This window comes from Colius striatus, chromosome 1, assembly GCF_028858725.1.
Source record: "Colius striatus isolate bColStr4 chromosome 1, bColStr4.1.hap1, whole genome shotgun sequence".
Taxonomy (NCBI): domain Eukaryota; kingdom Metazoa; phylum Chordata; class Aves; order Coliiformes; family Coliidae; genus Colius; species Colius striatus.
The window spans coordinates 134,085,212-134,111,366 of record NC_084759.1 but is presented as its reverse complement, the minus strand read 5'-3'; the positions used below and the strand labels follow the sequence as shown (position 1 = coordinate 134,111,366).

Here is a 26,155-nt window from a genome sequence, read left to right as displayed (position 1 = left end):
CATTCAAATACTGTCTGCAATAGAAGTTACTAAAATAAAACAAATATCAAAAAAAGGCTGAATTTCCCTCTAAAATGCACCACTTTTGAAGCCTCACTATAAAACTATAACTATAAACATAACTATAAAAGTTATGTTTTGAAATGTCACAACCAAATAACCAAAAGAAAAAAAGTAATTTTTCATTTGAATTACAGCTTTCTTCATCTGATATGCCAAAATCCTTTGAATTCTTCCCTATCACAAAACATGCCTCATGATTATACTTGGAATTTAGGTGTTCACAGACTGCAACTAGAAAACAATTATACTACAACACTTAATATTGTTGAGATATTTAGGAATACCAGGAGTAGTAATAACTTAATTGCTATAAATTTAAGATCACAATTGCTGAAGTTGTTTTCACAACTGGTGAAAATTTTTTAAATACCAGACTCAAGAGAGTCTGTGAAATAAACATGGCATCTGTCACCTTAAGGAGGTAGGATCAAATAAAGAAAAAACAACAGTAGCAATAAGACAAGGGGCAACGCGTACAAGCTAGAGTGTAAGAGGTTCCAAAGAAACGTAACAAAAAACTTTTTCACTGTGAGGGTGACAAAAGCACTGGAATGGGCTGCCCAGATGGGTTGTTAAGTCTCTTTCCCTGGTGATATTCAAAACCCACCCGGACAAGTTCCCATGTGACCTACTCTAGGTGGCCCTGGATGATCTTTCAAGGTCCCTTCCAACATTCTGATTCCATGATTCTGATTCTATGAATAGCCTTCAGAAGAATAACTTCTGTTAGGTAAATGTTTTAAGAACTGTTAAACTTTACCAATTAAAACCCAAAGTTATCACACAGTATTTTTAAACCAGAGCACTCTCAAGCAAGGAATCATGAGTCCAAGTGGAACTGTATGCCTACAAAAAATATAGCTTCATTCCACATTTAGACAACATTTAGGTTGTTCTAAATTGTCACCTTAGAAAGTGGTTCACATCCAGGAAGAATTTTGAGACTTACGGAAGGAAAAGCAGATAAATATTAACTCACTGACATATTCCTTCTCTATAAGGCTTTCTTTCGGGATTTCATTTCATTGTGGAACACACAGGTAAACAAAGTGTTCAGAAAGCCAAGAAGAATTAATACAGGTAATGTATACCTTGGGAGAAACATGGGATGCAAAAAAGTCTTCCTCTTTGTTTTGAGGTGACACAGGTGGCATTCCACATCCATCTGGCCACAGCTAGAATTAAAAGACAGAGATTTAATTTTACAGGATATCTGCATGAATACCTTTTTTTTCCAAGTTCATTGATCTTAAAACTATTTCTTTTCCCTGGTACATAATTTTTCCCCACAAATTTGTTCTAGTTACAATATATGACATTCCTCTTTTTTATTATCATTTTTTACATCTTTGATGTGTTTCCTCACATTGGTAATTTTCTTCCTAATCAAATGCTCAGTATAAGCTCTGCTTTAGTAATACTGTCAATATTTAGTATCACTAGAGCTTTATCATTTTTATATTTTTTCCATATTCTCATATAAGGTATTTTCTCTCTAATATTCTCATTTTGCCCAAACAAAACAAAACCAAACCAAACAAACCACTCTGAAAACATAACATCATCAGTCATTGGAAAGAGTTTTCAGAATTGTACCAATGTGAGTTGGTACTCTGACGAATTTTCCCACCTAGTCTCAGCATACCAAAACTTCTGCTACAGTTAAGGCAGAATTTTGCAAGATGCTAACAACCTTGAACAATGTCTGATCTTATGGCTGTCTGGAGGGTTTACAGTGCCACCAATCAGTCTTAGCATCATGCAGGACAGGACTATAACCAGAGATCTCCACTCTGAGGTTACTTATAGAAAGAACTATGAGAAATTATTTGCCTATTACATGACAATGACACATCACCAAAAATAATGACCCCCATCAAAAAGGTTACAGAATGTGCGAGAAGCTTAGCACATCAGTCAACAATCAACTCTATCAGTAACTTAGGAGAAGAAACTTTTTAAAATGTGACAGAGGAAGAGACAGTGGGTACTAAAACTAACTATCTGGATAATTTACTTTAGAAATTTAGATAGCACATAATCACGTTTCTAATACATAATTCAAAAATATATTTACTAAAATTTTAAAATAAGAAATACATAATTCATATCAAACAACAGAAGAGAATCTGTAATTGAAGAAAGATAATCACAGTTCTTCAGTGTGTAATTTGGGGAACTTATCAACTTAAATGCACATGGTATATTTATCTGGACATGTTTTATATCTGGAGCTGTTTAGTAAGAGAATGGAGAATAGCAAGTTCAGGGCATACATAAGTTGCTAATTTTTCAAATATTATTTTTGTGGAGAAAAAAAACCAAACACCACACATTTACCTGTTCAGATGAATCCCCACTTTAGTCACAAGTATTTTGCATTTCATTTCATTAGCATTGTTACATTTTTACAAGCTGTACTTTTCAGAAATAATTCAGTTCCAGATAAGCTAAACTAAAAAAACACTATACAGCTCAAAGAGAAGTGCTGATGTTTTTGTTATGCAACACCAGTACTAAAATTTCAGAGGACAAAGAACTTTCCATTTTGAAAGTTTCTGCGTAGAACTCACAAAAGTTACTACAAATGTTAAAATTTATGTTTTAAATAACCCAGAAATGCCAAAGTCAATCTCAACATTCTTTTTTCCAAACAAAAAATGTAAGCTACAGATAGCTTACTCCCCTAGCTTGCCTATTTCCTGCAATGTGTATCAGTATCTCTCAAAGATAGATAATCTTTTGCATTACTAATTAGAAACGTAAAAGATAAAAGTTTTTCCTAAATATTTATGATGTAGGACACTACTTACATCAGTACCATGCTTTCTTGTAGCCTGTGCTGCAAGAGATTTAATCTTCTCCTTGTAAAGCTGAGCACTACGACTGTTATACTTTGCATTTGTGTCATTTGTTGTGCATCCATGTTGATGGAAAAAAGCAGACTATGAAGAATACAGAAAATATTATTAGAAACAGGTTTAAAAACTAATACCATTTAAAACAAAATCATATCACAATGCAACAAAATTCTCAGCTCCTCTAACTCAATCTTATCTCTTTAATCATTAAGCTCTGAAATAAAAAGAAAACTCCATTCTGGCAACCTCTTTACATATAAATAAAACAAAAAACCCCAAATACTTTAGTGGGATGTTTTAAAAGCATATACAAGTGCAAGCATGTCACCATACACAAAGAATCCTAGTTCTGACATTTAGTGTAGAAAGGAAGAGGTAAAATTGACTGCCAATACTTGTGCTTCAAAGGACATTCCTGATATTCTAAAAGGCGTTGCTCAGTTTCATCTCTAGTATGCTAAAGAGAATAGCATCAAAACAACTGTACAGAAATGGTTTTCTTCCAGAAGAAAAGTGTGTGTATGTACACATGTATGTAACTATATATATTTCTATGAAAATTTATGATCTTAAACCAAAAGCAATCAAGATATTTCTATTGGAGTTACACAAGTTGTTTGAAAGTTTAAACAAATAATTTTCTCAGCATCTAAAATTGAGTGGCAAATCACACCAGACATTCTTGAATGGAAGAACATGTCAGACTACTGCAGTAAAACATAACCAACAAGTTTCTGATAGGAGCAACAAGTTCAGAAAACCTAAGGTTATGACCTCATATGCTGCAATTGTGAAGCATAATTCTAGTATACAAGTACCAAACTTTGAATTAGCAACAACCATTACAAGAGAGAAAACTGCTATGATTACAACAAAAACAGTCATAAACATCACAGATGCCAAAAAAGGTTGTGCATTCTGTATTTAAATATATACACCTATGAACCTGGTACTCAGAACTTTTTGTAAATACAAATTCCAATCATTGTAGAGATTTATTCTTAAAAAAAAAGGAACTAAAACCATTGCAGATTTTAGCTACAAAGCTCAGGATTGCCATTATCCAAGACTCAGCATCATCATGCAATTTATTAATGTCGATCTAATAGTGCTTCTAGTAGTAGTTAGTAAATATAGAATTTGCCATTCAAACGGAACAAGAAGGGAATGGTTTTTAATGCCGTTAGAAGAATTAGAAGAAAAATGTTAATTTTATGTTATAATAATGTCCAGACAGTTTACTAAATTGGTCTTTGTAGTTTCAGGTATTTATCTTCCCAGATAATCCAAAACAAGCTATTGCGAATTTGAGGCATGAGAGGGATGTCTGTAGATATATTACACCTCTTGGTACAACGTATGATAGGAAACCATGACATCCAACTAGGAAGACAAAAATTCGCAAGAGTTTACTGTTATTCTTCTGGTAATATGCTTTCTGAGATGAAGTTATTTTCAGACTCTTCGCAACGGCCTTAAACCCTTCCAAGTCTTTTATGCCTTCGGCTAAAAAGAAAAATACTTTTCATGAAAAATCTCCCACTTCTCATTAGTAACAACTGTGATTTGAATGTACTAAGTGGCTTAACAGAAACACAACGAGTAAATTCGTTTAACAGCAATATTAATACAGAAAGGTGCAACTTAAAAATGGATAGGCAGAAGAGGGACCATGCAACTGCTCAGATCTGCAAGCCAGAGACAATGATGCGCTGAATACCTAGTTCAAAGAAAAAGGGATGATTGGAAAAATTAGAAGTGGAAGATAAATAATAGTGACGATGAATTCACTTGGGTTTTTCTGTTATGGAAATAGGAATAAAAATGTGGAAAAAAAAAGTGCAGAATACTAAAGCATTAGACTTAACGAAGGCAGATTGTTAAGAAAAAGCCAACAGAGAGCAACTTTGGGTGAAGTTTCTTAAAGAAAAAACATTTAGGACAAAGCACAAGTGAAGAAAAATAAATGGTAAGCATTCAGGGAACTGAAAGAAAAGTAGAAATTGCTTAGGGAAGTTACACATTTCCACACTGGATGGGTTAACTTAGGGAAGCAACCTTACTTAGTGGTTGTCAGTCTGAAAAAACATGGGAAAACAGGCAAGATTCTGAAGCTGACAAAAGAAAACATCCTCTTTTAAAAGGAGAATGAGAACAATACAGCAGTCAACATAACTTCAGTTGACAAAAATACAGTGTAACAAACTTGTTTGTAAGTATATAAAAACTAAAGTTGGAAGTAACAGTCAATATGAATGGGCCCAAAGCAAACACTGCCGTTTCCTCTCTCATAGAGTAGCTATGTCTTGTCTTGACTTCAGCTGAATCTCAGTTAAGTCAGACCTCGACTTCAGTGGTATTTTTGACAGTGACAATTTTTGGCATGATACTTTTGTAAACCACGTAAGGAAACAAACCCACAGGAAGATGTCCATAAGGTAGGCCTACAAGCTGTTTGAAAGCCATCTTTCAGCAGCTGTCAGTGCTTCCCTGTTAAACTAGATGTGTATTGACATAGAATCTGAACTGATTTTTTCGGTGGTTTTTAGTAATGACTTGCAAGAAAAAAAAATTTGTAGATTATAGCAAGATGTAAAAGTTGCAAGAAGCATGAAGAATGAAATCAACATTCAAAGGAATTTTTAGAAATAAGAGAGGAAAAAACCTGAAAGAACTGGAAAAATAAAAATATACTCAAGATGTGAGATAGAAAGGATAGACAACAGTTTCCAAGCCTAACAATCTTCCATACGCTACGGAAATACTCAGGAGTACATACAGCATTTGCATTTCCTCCAACTTGCATGCATCTCAGCTGAAACCAAGACCAATTGGAATCCAGTTCTGTAGATCTAAACAGAAGGAAACATTTTTATGTTATCTCCAAAGCTGTTTAAAATCTACATTTTTTAATTTGTAAAGTGTTTCTCTCCTGTTTTTTTTTTTTTTAATAAGGTGAAAAGCACTCATCTCCTGGAAAAAAAACCTAATCTAAAAACCAGCAAAAATACACAACGTGCAAAACAAACTAATAAAACCATGTAGAACTGCGACAGTTTTTCTTACTGTAAAAGCTTGGAAAAAATGCACCCTCTCACTGACAGGTTTTCGCTTTTAAAAAGTGAAAGATACATTTTCAGGAATCACTTCAAACTCTGTCAACAGAAGATAACAATCCCATGTAACAGACAAAGTGAATATTTCAATGTCTAATCACAACAAAAACTAGGGGCTCAGTGAGCATGAGAAGAATTTAAAAAAGTGATTGTACGATCTACTTCTTGAGAGGCTTCTTGTAATGCTCTTGTATACAGCAAAAAGACAGCAGTGAAGAATTTTTGTTGATGGAAAATAGCTGCTTTAATCTGCAATCTATTCTTGGATGCATTGCTGTCAAGCAGAACCTTACATTTCAAATATGCAATTACTTATTATGCCAAAATAGGCCATCAGTTAGGATCCTCATCTGAAATTACAAGCTCAGGGTGATGATTTACTGCATCAATCTGAGGTATGTATTTGCCAGAAGGAGTTGTTCTTTATATAACCCCAGTACCTAGCACTCAAGTGACATCGCACTTCAACTAATTCAGGAAACAAAACTGGCAAAATGCTATTTAGCTCTCTGAATTGGCTTTCTGGGGCTCAGTCTATCTTTACAATCAATACACTGTAACACCGTTGAAGATGATAAACCAGTATTTGCCTTGGTCCTGATTTGGAGTAACAATAAAACAGTTCAACATGTTCACTCTAACCCTCATTTTCACTATCTTCAGTGTCAAGCAGACCTGCCAAAAAATACGCACTAGTAACACAAGCAAGGAATGGGAAGCACCTATCAGATACATCAAAGCCAAGACAAACATTAGAAAGGTCTGAATCAGCAGCTGAAAGAAGAAGGGGTTTTCCTCTCTGAGCAGGTATCTGAACAAATAAACAAAAACATTAAAAGATGCAGTTTTTACTATAAATATATACAAACTACTTACCGTATAAAGCTCAAATGAACACCAAGTGATCGATGGGTCCCTGAACAATCAATGCAGAGAAAAACTCCATATGTTATGCTGGCCCAGCTAGGGTTCTTTGCTCCACAGTCAAAGCATACCTTAAAGAAAATAAAGATCAGTAACAGCACTAATCATAACCACATTTTATAGTTGTATTATAGGTTGTGATAACATCCCTACAGTGATCAAACTTAACTCATCCTTACAGCTTTTGTTGACACGACTACTTCATATTATCCTGATACTATAAATATAAAGAGGTGTTAAACAATCTGCCCACACTTGCATGTCTTTGCCCTAACTGGACAGGACTACCTGCCCTCCCAGCTTCTGACTATAACCAGTGCACACAGGGACCACAGGTTGAGAAATCAGGTCAGAGAATCCCCATCAGTCTCATTCAAACACACATTTAACACAGAACTTTCAGCACTACCTAAACTCAAAAGCAGTTAAGAAATGTTTTCCCTAGGGCAGGCCCTCTTCGAGACACACCACTGAGACTACTTGTTCCTCTGAAGGTAGTTGGGACTGCAGTTCTCAGTGCACTAATGACATCATCATCTACCTCTCTATACAGACTCCTCTACACTTACAGCAAGCATCTGAAATCCAACTATTTTGGATTCCAGATATAGCCTGGAAGAAAGAGTCCAGGCTGTGTACTGTCTAGGCCTAGTGCTCTCTGCCAGCCACAACTATTCGGAAGATTTGCTGTATCAATCTTCTTAACTGTCTGTAACATAGGTTAAAAAACAAATATGCCCACATTTACTGCATAGACAAATCCAAGAAATTCTTATCCTCTCTGTTATCACATTGGACTTCTAACATTCAGCCAAAACTACACGAGGGTATCTGCATCCACATCTCATACACTTCGCAGGTCTGCACTCCACAGCTTTCAAGTCTTGTTTCAGTTATTCTGAAATTTGTACTTCTTTGGCCAAGGAAAACAAGAAAATATCTCTCATAGGAAACAATTTTAAAATACAAGAAACACTGATTTAAACAGAAACAGTTCATTTTAGTGGAGATCTATTTAAGATTGTACAGTTCAAATTTATCAGGCACAAGAAAAGCTCACCAGCAGACCCACCACTAACTCTTACAACACATCAAAATGAGCTTCAGTTTGGCTGACCAGTAGCCCAAACAGAAAGCACAGAGGTCCCAATTTCTGCATGTGCAAGTCCCCTTTTTCTCTCTCAACAGAGACTCAACATTTGTTAATGTTAAGCCATTTACATATCCCACATCATATGTGGAAATTGGGTTGTTCACCGATACAGCAGAAAGAAGAAATAGGCTAAAAGTTAGAAAGAATGAGGGACAAACACAGGAGTTAGAAGAAGACCCTGAAACAAGCACAGATGGGAAGAACGATATACAGTTAGGAAAAAAAAAAGGAGTATCACAGAATCACAGAATGGTCGGGGTTGGAAGGGTCCTCTAGAGATCAACTAGTCCAAGCACATCCACCTAGATCAGATCACACAGAAACATGTCCAGGTGACTCTTGAAAACCTCAAGAGGAGACTCCACATCCTACCTGGGCATCCTGTGCCAGGGCTCAGTCACTCTCAGAGTAAAATAGTTTTTTCTTATGTTTAAGTGGAACTTTTTGTGTTCCAGCATTTGTCCATTACCCCTTGTACTGTCACTGGACACTACAGAAAAAAAGTGCTGCCCCATCCTCCTAACATACATCTTTCAAATACTTGTAAGTATTAATGAGGTCTCCTCTCAGTCTCCTCCAGGCTGAACAGCCCCAGTTCCAACAGCCTTTCCTCATAAGGCAGATGCTCCAGTACCCTGATCATCACTGGACACTCTCCAGAAGTTCCTCATACCTCTTGAGCTGAGGACACCAGAACTAGACATAGGACTCCAGATGAGACCTCACCAGGGCAGAGGAGAGGAGGAGAAGAACCTCCCTCAACCTGCTGGCCACACTCTTCTTGATGCATTCCAGAATGCCAATGGCCTTCTTGGCCACGAGGGCACACTGCTGGCTCATGGTTAGTTTGTTATGAACCAGGACTCCCAGGTCTCTCTCTGCAGAGATGCTCAGGTCAACCCCCAGCCTGTACTGGTGCATGGAGTTGTTTCTCTTGAGATGGAGAACTCTGCCTTTGTCTCAACCTTTGTCCTTGTTGAACCTCATGAGGTTCCTGTCTGTCCAACTCTTAAGCCGGTCAAGATCCTGCTGAATGACAGCACAGCCTTCTGGGGAATCAGTCAGTCCTCCCAGTTTGGTGTCATCAGTGAACTTGCTGAGGGTACACTCTGTCCCCACATCCAGGTCGTTGATGAAGATGTTGAACAAGACTGGTCCCAGAACTGATCCCTGTGGAACTCCACTGGCCACAGGTCTCCAACTTGATTCTGTGCCATTGATCACCACCCTCTGGGCTCTGTCATTCAGCCAGTTCTCGATCCACCTCACCATCCACTCATCCAATCCACACCGTCTGAGCTTTTTGATTAGGATGTTATGGGAGACAGTGTCAAAAGCCTTGCTGAAGTCAAAGTAGATGATATCCACTGCTCTCCCCTCATCTAGCCAGCCAGTTACACCCTCTTAGAAGACTATCAGGTTGGTCAAATAGGATTTCCCTTTGGTGAAGCCATGTTGACTCCCCCTGATAACCATCTTTTCCTTGATGTGTTTTGAGATGGCATCCAGCATAAGTTCTTCCATCAGCTTTCCAGGGATGGAGGTGAGGCTGACTGGCCTGTAGTTTCCCAAGTCATCCTTCCTGCCCTTTTTGAAGACTAGAGTGACGTTAGCCTTTCTCCAGTCCTCAGGCACCTCATCTGTCCTCCATGATCTTTCAAAAAGAATGGATACTGGCTTAGCAATAACATCAGCTAGCTCTCTCAGCACTCGTGGACGCATCTCATCAGGTCCCATAGCTTTCTGAGTGTCCAACTTGCCTAACAGGTCTCTAATCTCATCCTCATCCGCCATTGGAAAGTCTTCTGTTCTCCAGACTATCTCACTATCCCCCAGGGACTGGGCTTCCCAAGGGCAGGCCTTGGCACAGAACACCAAAGTAAAGAAGGCATTTAGTAGTTCCACCTTCTCTGTATCCTCTGTCACCAAGGCCTCTATGTTCACCTGTGGGTTCACACTCTCCCTAATCCTCCTTTTGCTGCTGATGTACCTGAAAAATCCCTTCTTCTCTTCCTTTACTTCCTTTGCCAGGCTTAATTACAAAAGGGCTTTAGCCTTCCTGCTTCTGTCCCTGAATAGTTTGGCAATGTTCCTATACTCTTCCCAAGCAACCAGTCCCTTTTCCCACCTTACATAGATTTCTTTATTCTTCTTAAATAGTTCCAGTAGTTCTTTTTTCATCCATATGGGCCTCTGCTTCCTTTTCCTCATTTTCTACTTGTGGGGACATGCTGATCTTGGTCTTGGAGGAAGTGGTTCTTGAAGACTGACCAGCTTTTATGGGCACTTCTACCATCTACGATTCTATCCCATGAGATCCCTCCAAGCAGGTTTTTGAAGAGGCCAAAGTCAAATCGTCTGAAGTCCTAGGTCATGGTCTTGCTTGGTGCTCTGCTTCTTCCACACAGGATCTTGAACTCTATCATCGCATGGTCACTGCAGCCAAGGTTTCCTCCAACCTTCATATCCCCTACCAGATCTTCTTTATTTGCTAGCACAAGGTCCAGTAGCATATCTCTCCTCATTAGCTCCTCCACCATTTGTGACAGGAAGTTGTCATCAACATTCTGTAGTAACCTCCTGGACTGTGCGTGCTTGGCTGAGTGGCTTTGCCAGCAAAGTAACTCTTCATATACGCCATACTCTAAGAAAACACATAGCATTAGTAGTCAGAACTCATTATCTTTTTTTTCCAATTCTCTTTGTACTTCCTTAAAACATAAACTTTGTCTTAATTTCAAATTGTCTACTTCCAGGCTTTTTCTTACACGGCCAAAAAGAGGATGGAGACAACAACACTGCATAAGACTCAGTCTGAGATCAATGCTTAACAGAACAGCCCAGTCCTGGTCTAGCTTCTAATTCAGGAGAGCTAGGCTACAGTTCTAAGTCTTGTGGAATTTCCCTGGACTACAAATCTGAAATTATAATCTTGAGTATCAGTGAGTGGTTAGAAAAAACATCCAAAGTTTGAAAAAGTTCAGTTATAAGATTCTCCTCCCCTCCTGAGTACAGTTACAAGCAATTTCAACATCTTCAAAGTCAGTTGCATCACCTTGGACACTAGCTGCCACAGAGCAGTATAACTCAGTATCTTCACTCATGCAGGACTCTCTATCACCTGTTTACCAGGCAACTGAGAAAATTATTCATATGCATAAAAACTTTAGCTTTTAGGATTGCGATTCAAGCATAAATGTCTAATTTCCTTGTGAAAGTAATGCAAAAACTGCCATTTCCATCATGTTATGCAACAGAACTAGACACACATTTCATTAACAATGAAATTGTCTAAACTGGGCTAATTTTGCTTAGTTTTCTCATTTTTAAAGTGCTTCCCACCACATAAATTGTGACAAGAACAGGAAAAAAAAGCCAACAATTTCAGAGCCACTCTAAGAAATTGCTTCAATTTCAAAAACACAGTGTATTTTCTGTACTGATTTAGGTACAATTAAGATACCAAAACTATCATAAAAATCAATCTGAAGGATAGGCTTAAAAAGCCATTGCTCTTAAAACACACTTGCATTCTATTTACTTATTTTGTGTTAAATTTTACTTATTTCAGTACAGCCTAGATTCAGTAATAGCCACTTGAAAAAAAAGCAAAAAAATCAAAACCCCTAATCAAGGTACTTGTACCTGAGAAAACACAAAGCCTTGGGTTTAATCCATAGCATAGGATCATTAAATCACACAACATCCACATTGCACAAGATATCTATGTTAAGAAATTAATATCTATTGTTATCGGATATGGAAATGGAATCATATATCGCCAATAGAGGTGAGCAAGTTCAGCAAGCTTATCCCTGAGGCCAGGGCTACCTAGATCTTTCCCACCTCCTACACAGTGAGACTCTGGCCATACAGTAGGTCTGCATCTCCTTGAGCTTACCATTCCTAGTGCAAGGCTACCATACAGCTGTAGCAACATTATACCAGCTAAAATTCAGGAGGCAGTTCCTTACTTTGTCGAAGGTGATCTAAAACCAAGCACTACTCCCTTAGCTACCAGACACTGTATCCAGATAGGCTCCTTCCTCTTTCTCTTGCATCAGCAATATTAATCACACTTGTTGATCCTACTGGAAACCAGCACTGCACTGCTTTGACTCCGAGCAAAGGTAGGTCCAACTCATATCACAGCCACAAGACTAGTAATGCCAACATATGAGAGGGAATGGGAGTGTTTGCCCCAGGAAGATGACAGGACTGCCTATTTCGGCAGTGTTGTGGTCTTAAAATGATGTGAGACATGATATGCTACACTCTGGGACAAAAAAACCCACTGAACAGCCTCTAACACACACCACACCCACAAACACACTGCAGTAACAAAACTGAACCACTGATAAATCACCACCACAACACATATACTTAAGTTTCCAGCCGGTTCAAATGCTTCATCTATGTGTTAGAGCAGAGACATGAGTACTACCATCAACAAAAGAAAGATCCAAAGAGAAGAGAATTAAAAACTAACAGTTTCAGAGGAATGGATCTATGCCAGATAAAAAGAGACTGTATAGCACAGCCTCAGGGTGCAAGGTGAGCTCTATAAACACTCACGCTAACAACACTAGGTAGCTTAAGGACTATGGACATTTTTTTATGTACAAAATACACCTTATTAAATAACTATGTCTGTTAAGTGTAATCAAGTAGCTCTATATTACAGAACACTCAAAGACACACCAAGAACTTAAAAAAGCTATGCCATACAAAGTAAAGGAAACTCAGATCAAAAAACAGGTATGTAAATTCCAAGACAATTACTCATATATCAGTTTAAACATAATCCATAAATTAAACCAAACATTAATTTAAATGAAAATTATTTTCCTAAGCTCATGTGCACTCAGAACTAATGCAGATCATCTAGCACAGTGTAAATGTACATGCTTGTTTATAGCAGGCAGTCAGTAAGCTCAGATGCTGCACAGAAAAGACACTCATTCCTGCTGAACTGTACATATAAACCACACAGCTGAAGCATTTTACTAGGCTTTTAAAGCAGAACCTTTCCAATATTTGCACTTTCCCATGTCTGTCTTTCCCAGCAGAAAAGCCCTACAAATACACCACATAAGAACAATACAAGAGAAAGGAAACCAAACAAGATATAATCAAAGACGAGAGGATAAATTGAAGGCAACAACTTTAACTTAAGAAGACTGGTCTTACTATACAGACATGGGAGAGTTATGAGATCTAAGCTGTTGCTGTCTCCCACTCTCCTTCCTCTATGTCTTTACAGGTTAACAAGACCAGGCTCCACTGCAGCATTAACGAGTTCTCCGTGCCCGAGAGATTTCTTTCAAACTGACCTAGTGTGAACAGCAGCACATGCTGTGCATATACCTTTTGTCAACACTGGCACCACATTTCTACATAGCACTGGACACAATTGCAAGGAAAGACATACCTGAGCAACCCCAGCTACCACATCCACCTCATCCAGTCTAGCATGGTAGCAACAAGTTCGGTAGAGGGGAAGTGCTCAAGGTACTCCATCCTCCAGCTTTTCACCTTGCACCAGATATGGGAGGTACTTTCCGACTCTCTTGTGATCCCATACAGAAAAAGCATCACCATAGCATTACAGATCTACTAAAGCTCTTAGACACAGTGCCAGTGAATTTCAGGAGCTTATTAAAAATGTTCTCTCCCTTTTGGGACTAGGACATTTCCTTGATTAACTTTTTACCCTGTTACAAAAGCTAGTTTTAGGAAGGCCTGTGTTAGAAACTAGCAGCAAATGTGCATCTTTTGAGCTACACTTTCTGAAAAAAACCCCAGACATATGCCTGTTGCCCGTAGAGTCTTAATGATCTCTGTTCCAAGTGGGCAAGTCAGTTTTGGACCAAGGACAGATCTCCAAACGCATATTCCCAGAAAACAAAACCATGTTGTTTCTTCAGACCTGCTTCCCAGGGTATTTTTCAGACATGTTTGCAGCGTGTATCATAAAAGCCAATACAGTGGGACAGAGGGCCCTAAAAAGCACAGTCAGATAACTGCAGACAGCAGTTCTGCCGCCCAGCACTTCTGCCATGGCACCTTGAAGTCTGAGGCACCTTTCCCGGTTTTCAACTTGCCAGCACACACCTTCACACGCAATAGATAGTAAAAAACCCCAAACCAAACGAGCTCTACAACACCGAAAAATTAAAGTTGTCCCTGGACAAGTCCAATGTGATGAGGAAACATCAAACTTCTATCACCACAGAAGAGGCTGTGCCGCAATGAGCTTTACATCTTGGACTAAAAAAAAGAAAAAAAAAAAAAAAAGGTACATCCACACTCTACATTGTTACTGGTTTGGAACTCACATTTTAATTTTTAGCTGCACAGGTCCTCCTTCCAGCAATCCTTAGACACCGAGTACCGGGAGGAGCAACACTTCGATAACTAAAAGGCTCAACCCAGACCGCTCAGGGGACCCCGTCGGCGGGTGACGCTCTGGGCTGGCCGGAGGGCAGGCACAGCTGCCCAAGCCGGCGGCGAGAAGAGCTTCCCCCTCACCCGTGACAGTCGCCCGCCACCCAGGCCGACAACGCCGAAGACCTGCCCGGTCCCTTCCCTCTTCCCACAGGAGCATCCCGGCAGAGGGGCCGAGGGCTCGGTGGGGCGGGGCGGGCCGCAGGCACGCCTCCTCTCCGCCGCCAGTGCGACGTGTCACAACGGCGATGCGCCGCCGCCGCTGCTTCAGCCCCCCCGGCTCCCAGCTCGGCGCCTTTACCTTGTTGATGGGGTCGGAGCGAAGCCGCTTGAAGATGGCGGCAATGTCCTGTTTGCTGGGCTCGCACATGGCGCCGGGCGGCAGGTGGGGGCGAGGCAACAGGGCTGCGAAGCAGAAGAGCCACTGCCCGCTCGCTCGCACCCCCGGGACGCCCCACGCCGCAGCGGCACGGGAAGGTCAGGGCCGGGCCGCCCCGCTCCGTCCCGCCCCGCCCGGGAGGCGGCCACGCAGCGCCCGCGCCCACAGCCGGCGTGATGCGGCCTACGGTCGCCGGCGTGGCGCGGAGGGGTGACGCTCCCCCCCTGCCCTTTGCCATGGAGAGAGGCTCTGCTACGTCAGCGCCTGGAGGCGGGAGCGGGGCGGGACGAGAGGTGGAGGAAGAAGAGAATGTGAAACAAGGAGTTTGGGACCGTGAGATGGCTCGGGCACAGGGAGTGAAAGGGCGGGCACGCCACGCCGGCCCACCTGCCTCGGGGTGTGAGGTGGCAACGGGGCGTGTGGGAAACATGGGGTGCGGGAAGAAACCCAGCAGAAGAACAGCAGCACTTTCTGCCTTCAGGGGCTGGAGAAAAAGTGAAGCAGCCACCTTCCCCTCACTACAGGGAGGCATGTTATATTGCCTATGAGTAGACTTGTTTCTGCTCCTGGACTCAACAAGCGGGTTTCAAGCACTCTGTGAAAAATTCATTTCAAACTGTTGTTTCCCTCCTTTTACCGGCATAAAATTACACAGCTGGGGACAAATGGGTCAGTGCCAAAGCAGCAGAACAAAAAGAGGGCATTTTAATTGATTTTGAAAACAGCATGTTGAAGTCATAAATCTGAAATCATAAAGCCTCTCAGAACAGGAAATAGAGTAATAGAAATATAACCAGAAACTCTGTAACTTACTGGCATTCCTACTTCAAAAAGCTGGGGTGCCTGGACCATGCTGCCCTGAATTTGGTTGCATGCAAAGACTTCTCTCTCACAGTGCTCCTTACAGGAGGATCATCACTTGAGGCGTCAAGCTCAGCAAACCCTTTTGCTGGAACACCAGACAGGATGCTGCAGGGAATCCTACAGGAGCCACTCTAGGCCCTTCACAGTCAGCACAACTCAAGCGTGGCTCTTGTAAAACAGCAAAGATGACTTTGTGACTACAGAACTCATCTTAGCAGTGCTAAAATGATCCATAAGAGACCTTCAGAGCGTGGCATCTTATCAGTCTTCTTGGTCAGAGAGCATCAAGGCTCTGAACAAAGGTGTATCCTCTTCTCCTTTACTCTTCACTTCTCCTTTACTCTTGACTTCAGCAAGGCTTTTGACACTGTCTCCTATAACATCCTAATCAGAAAGCTCAAGCAGTGTGGCTTGGATGAGTGGATGGTGAGGTGGATCAAGAGCTGTCTGAATGATAAAGCCCAGAGGGTGGTGATCAATGGCACAGAATCAAGATGGAGACCTGTGGCCAGTGGAGTTCCACAGGGATCAGTTCTGGGACCAGTCTTGTTCAACATCTTCATCAACGACCTGGATGTGGGGACAGAGTGTACCCTCAGCAAGTTCGCTGATGACACCAAACTGGGAGGACTGACTGATTCCCCAGAAGGCTGTGCTGTCATTCAGCAGAATCTTGACCAGCTTGAGAGTTAGGCAGAGAGGGATCTCCCAAGGTTCAACAAGGACAAGTGCAGAGTCCTGCATCTTGGAAGGAACAACCCCATGCACCAGCACAGGCTGGGGGTAGACCTGCTAGAGAGCAGTTCTGCAGAGAGAGACCTGAGGGTCTAGCAATGTGCCTTTGTGGCCAAGAAGGCCAATGGCATCCTGGGATACATCAAGAAGAGTGTAACCAGCAGGTCAAGGGAGGTTCTTCTCCCCTTTACTCTGCCCTGGTGAGGCCTCATCTGGAGTCCTGTGTCCAGTTCTGGTGTCCTCAGCTCAAGAGGGACAGGGAACTTCTGGAGAGACTCCAGTGCAGAGTGACCATGATGATCAGGGGTATGATAGTTTAGCCTGATATCCACCCAGTCGTAAAACCCTCCTAAACTAGACAGGAGAGAGAAATATAACAAACGGCTTGTGAGCTGAGATAAGGACGGAGAGATCACTCGGCAATTAGTGTCACGGGCAAAACAGACTCAACTTAGGGAGACAAAGATTTGCTTTATTAAAGAAACAATAAGAACAGGGAGATGAGAAATAAAATCGTCTTAAAAAACACCCCCCCACACCCCTCCTCTTCCCGGGACTCCCTTTCCTGCCCCCCAGTGGCGCAGGGGATGGGGGACAGGGGTTGCAGTCAGTTCATTACAGATGGATTTTGCCACTGCTTCTTCTCAGGGGGAGGCCTCCTCACCCTTCCCATTGCTACACTGTGGGGTCCCTCCCCATGGGAGACAGTCCATTATAGACTTCTCCAGCATGGGTCCTTCCCATAAGCTGCAGCTTCTCCTGAACTGCTCTGGCATGGGGCCTCCCACGTGGGCAGGTCCTCACACACCACCCCAACATGGATCACCCACTGGGAGAATAGTCAGGGACAGACTGCTCCACCCTGGGTCCCTCACAGGATCACAAGTCCTGCCAGCAAACTTGCTCCAGCATGGGTACCTCCCCCATGGACTCCCAGGTCCTGCCAGAAACTTGCTCCAGAATGAACTTCTTAGAGTCACAGCTTCCTTCAAGCATTCACCCGCTCTGGCGTGGGGTCCTCCACGGGCTGCAAGTGGGTCTCTGCTTCCTGGTGGTTCTCCATGGACTGCAGGGGGACAACCTGCTTCACCGTGGTCCTCACCACATATCACAGGGGAGCCTTTTCAGTGCCTAAGCATCCTCCTCTCCCTCCATCTCCACTGACCTTGGTGTCTGTGGAGATGTTTTCACATTCTCCCTCCCTGTTGCTGCTGCAGTTTTGCAACTGCGCAACAACTTCTTCTCAAATATGTTATTCACAGAGACGTTACCTCCATCACTAATTGGCCAGGCCTGGGTGAAGTGCAGGGTCCAGCTTAAAATTGACTAGCCCTAATCCTGTCAGCTACATGGGAAGCTTCTGCCAACTCTTTTTGTTTAAATAAGCCATCCCTATAGCCCCCCTGCTACTGAATAACCTGGCCCAGGCAAAACGACTACAAGGTAACTGGAACATCTTTCATATGAGGAAAGACAGCAGGAACTGGGCCTGTTTAGGCTAGAAGAGGAGACTGAGGGGGATCTTATTAATATTTCCATATATCTAAATGGTGGGTGTCAGGAGGTTGGGGCATTCCTTATTTCTGTTGTATCTAGCAACAGGACAAGGGGTAATGGGATGAAGCTGGAACACAAAATTTTCATCTAAAGATAAGAAAAAACTGTTTTACTGTTCAGGTGAGGGAGCAGTGGAACAAGCTGCCCAGGGAGGGTGTGGAGACCTCCCTCCTTGGAGGTCTTCCAGACCCGCCTGGACATGTTCCTATGCAACTTGACCTAGGTTGACCTGCTTTGGCAGGGGGATTGGACTAGATGAGCTCTAAAGGTCCCTTCCAACCCTACCATTCTATGATTCTATGATTCTGACATAGATATGTAAAATTGCGTAATTATCCATATGTGGAACAACCAGAGTCAATACAAATTTTCTGTAATTACATCATTTTCTTTCAGAAAGTCTACTTTGGAAGGTACCTTCAGAGATTGCCAGCTCTAACCTCTTAAAAACAGGGCTGAACTATCTGAGGTCTGAAATAGCCATGTTATAGGCTTTGCATGAATATCTAGCTTCAGCCCCTTGGCCTCAACCCTGTATCACCATCAGTGCCTCAAGTACAAGAGGCTCACCGTCTCTCAAAAAACCAACAACCCTGAGTTCTTACCAGTCAGTGGGGAAGTTATGCAGGGTGATGAGACTTGGTTCTGGCCACACTATGTGAGGCAGTCACACTGTGTAGAGTCTTGAGCACTGGTTCAGGGATTTCTGCTGGAGTACGTGCTGTTCCCTGCTCAGCACTGTGACCTGAGGCATGCCCTGGCCCTGTAGTGCCTTGCTGATCACCAGGAGCCAGAGCTAGTTATCCAGGCTGACAGCTGAATACATCAAAATTTTCACACATATTTTCAGTGTGAATATTTGCTGGCAGCAGGCCAGCAACCTCTTTAACTTTGTTCAGCCTGGCACTATCACAGTTAGACTATAGGATAGCCGTGTAAAAATCCATCAGTATGCATATAGCCAAGTAACACAGGGACTAGACTTAAAACATCTGAGCCTGGAGAGGCATTACTTGTTACTTGTTCAATAGCAACAATCACCCTCCCTTCACAAGCACTGGGGGATCATGAATGCCTGGCAAGAGACCTCCCTTTACAACTAAAGTTTACATTTCAGCACACTCTCCTCCAGAGATACTTGCCAAATGCCATCTGACTGCGTGAGGATTGTCATCCCAGCTTACAGCGCTGGCCTTACAGGGAGAAAGAGTTGCCAAATTTCCACAAAGGGAAAAAAGGCCATTACATCAGCTTTGTAAGTACTGTTAAGAAGACAAAGACAAAAAAAAAAAAAAAAAAAAAAAAAAGCAGGAAGGGTACAATCTAGGTGGTCCTTCTCTGGCAGGGTGTTGGACTCGATGATCTTTCAAGGTCCCTTCCAGCCCTTAACATTCTGTGATTCTGTGAATCTTGGCCATTGGTTGGAACAACTAACATCAGAAAAAGATCAGTAGGTCTGAAGAGCAGTAGGTCTGGCATGGTCCTAGAAAAGTATGATCTTATTTATCATCTCGTACTTTCCTCGGATGCACTGATGCCTCTCCAGGCAATCACAGAATCACAGAATGGTAGGGATTGGAAGAGACCTCTAAAGATCATTTAGTCGAACCCTGCTCCCAAAGCATGTACCCCTGGATCAGATCACACAGTAATGCATCCAGGTAGGTTTTGAAAACCTCCAGAGAAGGACACTCCACACCCTCCCTGACCTGTGCCAAGACTCCCTCACCTGAACAGTAAAATAGTTTTTTCTTACTTTTAAATGGAACTTTTTATGTTCCAGCACCATCCCATTATCCCTTATCCTGTCACTAGATACAACAGAAAAAAGGCATGCCCCAATCTCTTGACATCCACCATTTAGATATTTGTAAATATTAATGAGATTCCCCCCCCTAGTCTCCTCTAGACTAAACAGCCCCAGTTCCTGCAGCCTTTCCTCATATGAAAGATGTTCCAGTCCCCTGATCATCTTGGTGGCCCTGCGCTGGACTCTCTCCAGAAGTTCTCTGTTTCTCTTGAGCTGAGGAGCCAAGAACTGGACAGAGTACTCCAGATGAGACCTCACTAGGGCAGTGTAGAGGGGGAGATGAACCTCTCTCAACCTGCTGGCCACATTCTTGATACATCCCAGAATGCCACTGCACACAAAGGCAGCAAGCTCCCACCACTGCAACTACCCAGAGACCCAAAGCATATCTTTGGGAAGCACAGACCACTAATACCATAGAGGTTCTGGTTCTTCTGTCTTCTGCTGTCCTCTTATTTCAGGACATGGTACCTCTCTGCCCCTGAGAGCAGAGAGCCACCTTGTGCATATAGGTGTGCCTCACAGGTCACTATCCAAGAAGAAAGCCCTTGCATCAGCTCTTGATAGTGTTCAGAAATGTGCTGGCACTATCTCTGTCTGGTCTTACAGCTTCTCGATCCTAAGGCCATACTTTGCAATTCAGCTACGTGGATGTACACACTTAGACAGGCTGCTGTTGCAGACTGCAAGCTCAGCTGATTACTAGAAAATATGGAAGTAAAGCATTTAGCACATGCTTATGACCCTGAGGGACAATGTGCTCACCTGAATGGCAGCTGTAATCCTTTCGCACTTCTCTCAGTTCGCTCAGGGACAAGGACCAGGTGATTTTCTCTGGCTCTGACTCTTCTTCCCACTCCCTTGATGACCCTGGTTCATCTTCATCCCTCCCAAGGTGAACTGATTTTTTTGTGTATTTCTTTTTCTGTACAGGAGCAATTGACACTGGCACAGGTTGATTCTCTGATTCAGAAACAGTGTCCACTGCTGGAGTCGGGGCAGAAGCAGGGTCAATTGCCTCGGTTTGAATAGCCACAGTTGTTGCTAGGATGAGGTTCCTGATCTTTAAAAGTAAAAAAATTCTTCAAATACCTGCCCCTATTCTCCTGTATGTCATTCCATCCATAGCTACCCAACCTCATAACAGGCTGATATACAAATTTTGCAACCCTAACCAAGAAAAACACCCTACCTAGAGGACAGAACAATAAACCCACGATGGCTGGGACATCCCAACTGTATTCCGAATTGTCAAAAGCTATTGCGGTTAACCTGAATGAGTAAGGGAAGATGGAAAAGAGGGAAAAATTATGTCCCTCCATTTTTCCCATGAATTGAGTGTCATTATCATTACTAAATTCTGAGAGGAAGTGCCCAAGGTGCAGAAATGACTCCCAGGCCATGTACAAGTACTGGCCTAGCTTCGTACCCAGTGATACAACCATATCATAAGCCAATATCACCCAGTATAACAGAATGAGTGTTTTCATCCCTTTTCCAAAGGCAATAAACACTATCACAGAGAATATATAGTTCATATGAGAAATTATTGGCCATCACCATACAAGCATATGAAGCAACATTTAACCAGCAACTAATATCAGATATGTACACAAGAAATTTGTTTCAGCCCACTGAAATTTGTTCCTGTCCCATTTCAATCCTGTGGGCCCCACATTGGGCACCAATTAATGTCCTGTTTTTGTCCAGCCAGGGACAAAGAGCCACGAGGGTGCTTGCTCACTCCTCCCCTTCCTGGCGGAATAGGGAGTCGAACCAGAGAAAAGGTAAAAACCTGCGTAGGTTGAAATAAGAATAGTTTAATAGAACAACAACAAAAAGAAACAGGGAAAAGACAGTTATAACAATACATGAGGGGATATACAAAAGGAATGGTGCATGCCACAGTTGCTTACGACCTGGGACCCAACACAACTGCTCCAGACCAGCAGCTGAACACACAGAACTGAACCTACAGTTCCCCAGAGGCCCTCCCAGCCAACTTTCCACCTATATGTACTGGCCATGATGTCAGGATGGTATCAAATACCTGTTGGCTGGCCTGGGTCAGCTGCCTATGCTGTACCCTTTCCTACATCCTCATAGAAATTAACCCAAACTAGGACACTGACACTGGTCATTGAGGAGCCAGCAAGGAGAAATATGCTACTGGATCTTGTGCTAACAAGTAAGGAAGGTCTGGTTAGGCATGTGAAGGCTGGAGGTAACCTTGATTGTAGTGACCATGAGATGGTGGAGTTCAAGATCCTGTATGGAAGCAGTAGGACACCAAGGAGGATATTGACTGGACTTCAAGAGAGCTGACTTCAGAGACTGACGTGGAGGAATCTCAAGGCCTAGGATTCCAGATGTTAGGTGCATTCAAGAAAGTTGGTCAATCTTTAGGCACCACTTCCTCTAATCCCAAGTAAATATCAGGAAAAGGAGGTAAGAGGCTTCCATGGATGAACAAGAAACTACTGGAACACCTCAATGACAAGAAAGAAGTCTATGGAAGTTGGAAAACGGGCTTGGTCACTTGGGAAGAGTATAGAAATGTTGCCAGAGCATATAGGGTTAAAACCAGGAATAGTCAGGAAATCCAGCCTCCCAACAAACTCACTGTCCGTATTAAGTAATAAGGTCTCTCCCTCTAACTGGCCACACTTAGTAGTCCTAGAAGTGAAATACTCAGCTGGAAGTGATCAGACTAAGTTTAATTCCTCCGCTTGCTCGCTTTGGCCTTGACGTAACCACTCGTGTAACAGGATGTTCTTAGTCAGATTGTCCTCATGAAATTCTTTCATTTTGTATGAAATATGTAAATATTTATTGATCAGACATAGAATAAGTCCCATGAGAAAAGCCTAGGCTATAAATTTGAGGGATTTTTTTATACAGGAGAAAAACATTTATCTTTAGTCACTTTGTCATACCTTACACAGTACACTAGAGAGTTGATTTGTCTGGATTCAGATTGTGACATGAGCCAATGACAACTTGGGATTTGAATCTAGATATTCTCCTTGAATTAACATTGGCTGTAGACTGCTCATCTGCCCGTAGTCCCACAAACCCAGAGGTTCTGTGTAGAAGATTTCTCTTTCCAGCCCATTTGCCTGGTTCGTAGCACAACTTCTGCAGCGTATCTAGTTAAGTACCTCATCAGTAACTTTGCATACTAGTTTCATCCCTCAGCTGCATTATGTTGGCTTTGTGAAATGTCATTCTCAATGTCAACTCAGAGATCTTTGCCTTCCAGGTAAAGAATCTCTGTGTTTCTGAGTAAACTCTTTTAGTTCATCATTTCAGTCACCAGTTTAACAACCGACATATCTATTTCTGATGCATTAGTTCCAGTCCTCTTTCTGTTAGGTTCTGCCAATGCAATAATAAAGAACTGTAGGAAATACAGCCCTTAAGCCTCACTGTAAACACCCATTCAGTCCACCAGATGGTATCTTTTCACTTGAATAAGAGAAACTTTAACTACCAGAAAAAGGGCATTAGTAAGGTGGGGGTCCACCTCTTCTCTCCAGCAATGAATGATAGGACAAGAGGAAATGGGCTCCAGTTGCTAAAGGGGAAGTTTAGATTGGAGATTAGGAAGAGCTTTTTCATGGAGTAGGTTATTAAGCATTGGAATAGGCTGCCTGGGAAGGTGGTGGAGTCACCATCCCTGGAGATACTTAGAAGATGCTTAGATGAGATGCCCAAGGGATGTGATTTAGTGGTCAGCTTGGCAATGTTAGGTTAGTGGTTGAACTCAATGATCTTGAAGGCCTTTTCCAACTGGAATGATTTTGAAATTAATAGTTTCAGTAGCACAGATCTTAGCTTGTTTGATTTTGACATTGGTCTCAGGGGCCTCATTTAAAAATCACAGATGTCAAATATGACTGCTATGATGGTTTTCACTGTGCATCCAAAATAACATGGTTGAACAGTGATCAGTCTTAACACAGGTTAAAAGATTGTCAGAAAGAGTGACACCATTTTAGAGTGGTTCCAGGATTTAGATCCTGTATGAATATAGGTACTGCTGGGACAACTAAGGTAAAAGAAATTGTTAGATAATTGCTTCAGGAACAACTCAAATTTCCTTCACTTTCGATGTTTGCTGAGGCTACAAGAGGCTGCCATATAAAGTTCTTTGCAAAACAAGGTAATGAATGCTGGTTCTGACAAGTGCAGAAGACAAATAATTAAGGTCTGAACAAATGTATTGTATTTTGCTCTTTTTCCTGAAAGAAGTCCAGCAATCACCAATGCAAAAAAACCCCTGATTTTCTTGGTTACACTAAACAATATCTGTTTTATTCTGGAAATAATACATCAAAAGGTAAACTGGTATACATGGGTAAATAAAAAGACAATAGTCATATATGATAACATCCTGTCTGACAGAGTAAGAAAAATGTATACCTGGGTCGATTTGAAACTTTCTGTGTTGAAAAAAACAGATACACTTCAAGCAAAGTGTTTGCTTGAAATTTCTTGCAGGAAGGAGCTTGGTTTTAAGCAAAAAATTTAATCTTACAGAGAACTCTGCTATTGGCTTAAGAGAAACGTGTGAAACAGACCTATGTAAGACCCTTATAGGGACATGCTCACTGACTACAGAGGCAAAAACGAAGATGTGGATAGCTTGGTGTGTGGCCATGTACTTCTTTGGAGCAAGTAAGGAATCAGTAGAGCTATAATACTTGTTCTGCTGCTGTGAAAATGTAGCTTGTTTAACTGTGATTTTGTTTTACTTTCTCTTATAGGAGCTAAAATCACTCAAACTTCAAGTCTTGTGCTGAAAGAAGATGAGAAAGCTACTCTGGCATGCAGTCAAAATGATAATCACAATTCCATGTACTGGTATCTGCAGCTGCCAGGGAAAGGGCTGCAATTGGTCTATTATTCCTTTGGTGAAAATCAAGAAACAGAGGGTGATATTCACAATGGATACAAAGCTAAGCGGCCAAAAATTGCAGAATTTTATTTGGATATTTTATCTGTGAAGATGAACCATTCAGCTATCTATTTCTGTGGCAGCAGTTTGGACACACTACTTCAAAGTCACGTGCTTTCTTTACATAAACTTCTATCCTTTCCAGCATCTTCCGTCAGAAGCGAGCCACTCTCAACACAGGAAAAGCCTAATCACAAACCAAATGCTGCCGAGAAGTTGGAACAAGATAGGCAGAATAGGTCTTTGGAGTGCAGGTTAATTGCTGAACTCCTCTTTCCGGATCAGCCATTCTGTGTCTCCTCAGAACTATCAATATTGTTGACTAAATGCACACATAAAATAAAGGAAATGGAAACTTCAATCTACACAGTCACAAATTATTGTCTCCTTAGCCCTTTTCTTACCTGATAAACAGTTATTTGAAATATTCATATGTCTAAGTCTGAAAATCTTTAGAAATAGTGACTTACATGTGCACTTTCATGTCTCTGAACATTTTTGAGCAGTGAAAGACAAATTGCTTTTCACTGTGCTTGGAAAGGTTACCCTAATCACAAGAAATCTGTAGAACTAAAATTATCAATAGTTATGAGAAGGGACCTAAATAAAAGAAATAAGAATAATAACTTCCAGTTGAACAGAACTAATACACCATATATTGGATTAAAGTGACAAAAGAGCATCTATTGCATACACTTGCATGGCTTACAAGTGCATAGGCACAATCCTGAAAAGTTGTATGTGTATGGAGGATATAAAGAGGAAAAGGAGTTCATACAAAGTAGTATGCAATTTACAATTAATTAACATTCAAGAAAAATAATATGAAGATTTTTTTTTCTTCAGAAATTATTCTGACTATATGGTTAACTAGTGGCAATATAGTGAAGCATGTGTCACATCCATCTCTTTATGCCTTATACTTCCACATCTCTCACAGATTAATCAGCAGCAATAGAGTCTGTATTATTCTAATTTATTCCCTGTCTCTATGGATGAGTTCTGAGGTTTTTTTTTTTTTTTCCTCCTAGGCAACTTCATGATGTTCCTCATTGAAATTCTTGAAGTTCTCTGACTTTGAGCTAAATCCTGATATGAAAAATGCTCCAGAGAGCATAGTTTGAAGAAAAAAATGTAGAGGGATGAACAAGCAGGATTTGAATGTAATTTTATTTACTATATAATCTCTCCCTGATGAAATATTGCAGGCTTGGCACCAAGAGCTTTGTGTCTCTCACAAAAACCTACTAGTGTCTTTCCAGCACCACCATTCTCCCAAATGATGT

The 26,155-nt window shown here is 41.6% G+C and overlaps 1 protein-coding gene and 1 gene segment (V, D, J or C); one reads left to right on the top strand and one right to left on the bottom strand.

Annotated features, from left to right (window-relative positions):
* ARFGAP3 (ADP ribosylation factor GTPase activating protein 3) overlaps positions 1-15,159 on the bottom strand; it is a 41,537-nt gene extending 26,378 nt beyond the window's left edge. For 4 of the 7 annotated variants that reach the window (XM_062008139.1, XM_062008160.1, XM_062008195.1 and 1 more), the window contains exons 1-5: positions 14,866-15,159; positions 6,917-7,035; positions 5,704-5,776; positions 2,877-3,008; positions 1,155-1,238 (exon numbers count right to left, since the gene is read on the bottom strand). In XM_062008139.1, the coding sequence (XP_061864123.1) occupies positions 1,155-1,238; positions 2,877-3,008; positions 5,704-5,776; positions 6,917-7,035; positions 14,866-14,934 (477 nt within the window). In that variant the 5' untranslated portion in view covers positions 14,935-15,159. Of the gene's footprint in view, positions 1-1,154; positions 1,239-2,876; positions 3,009-5,703; positions 5,777-6,916; positions 7,036-10,245; positions 10,762-14,455; positions 14,708-14,865 lie in introns of those variants that run through there. The other 3 variants (XM_062008186.1, XM_062008177.1, XM_062008168.1) reach the window with 3 other exon arrangements.
* A 9,315-nt stretch (positions 15,160-24,474) lies between these two features.
* LOC104552469 (T cell receptor beta variable 6-1-like) lies at positions 24,475-25,925 on the top strand. The segment is given in 3 exon segments: positions 24,475-24,589; positions 24,679-25,123; positions 25,901-25,925. Coding segments are annotated over 3 exon segments (513 nt in total).
* Positions 25,926-26,155: the final 230 nt, after the last annotated feature.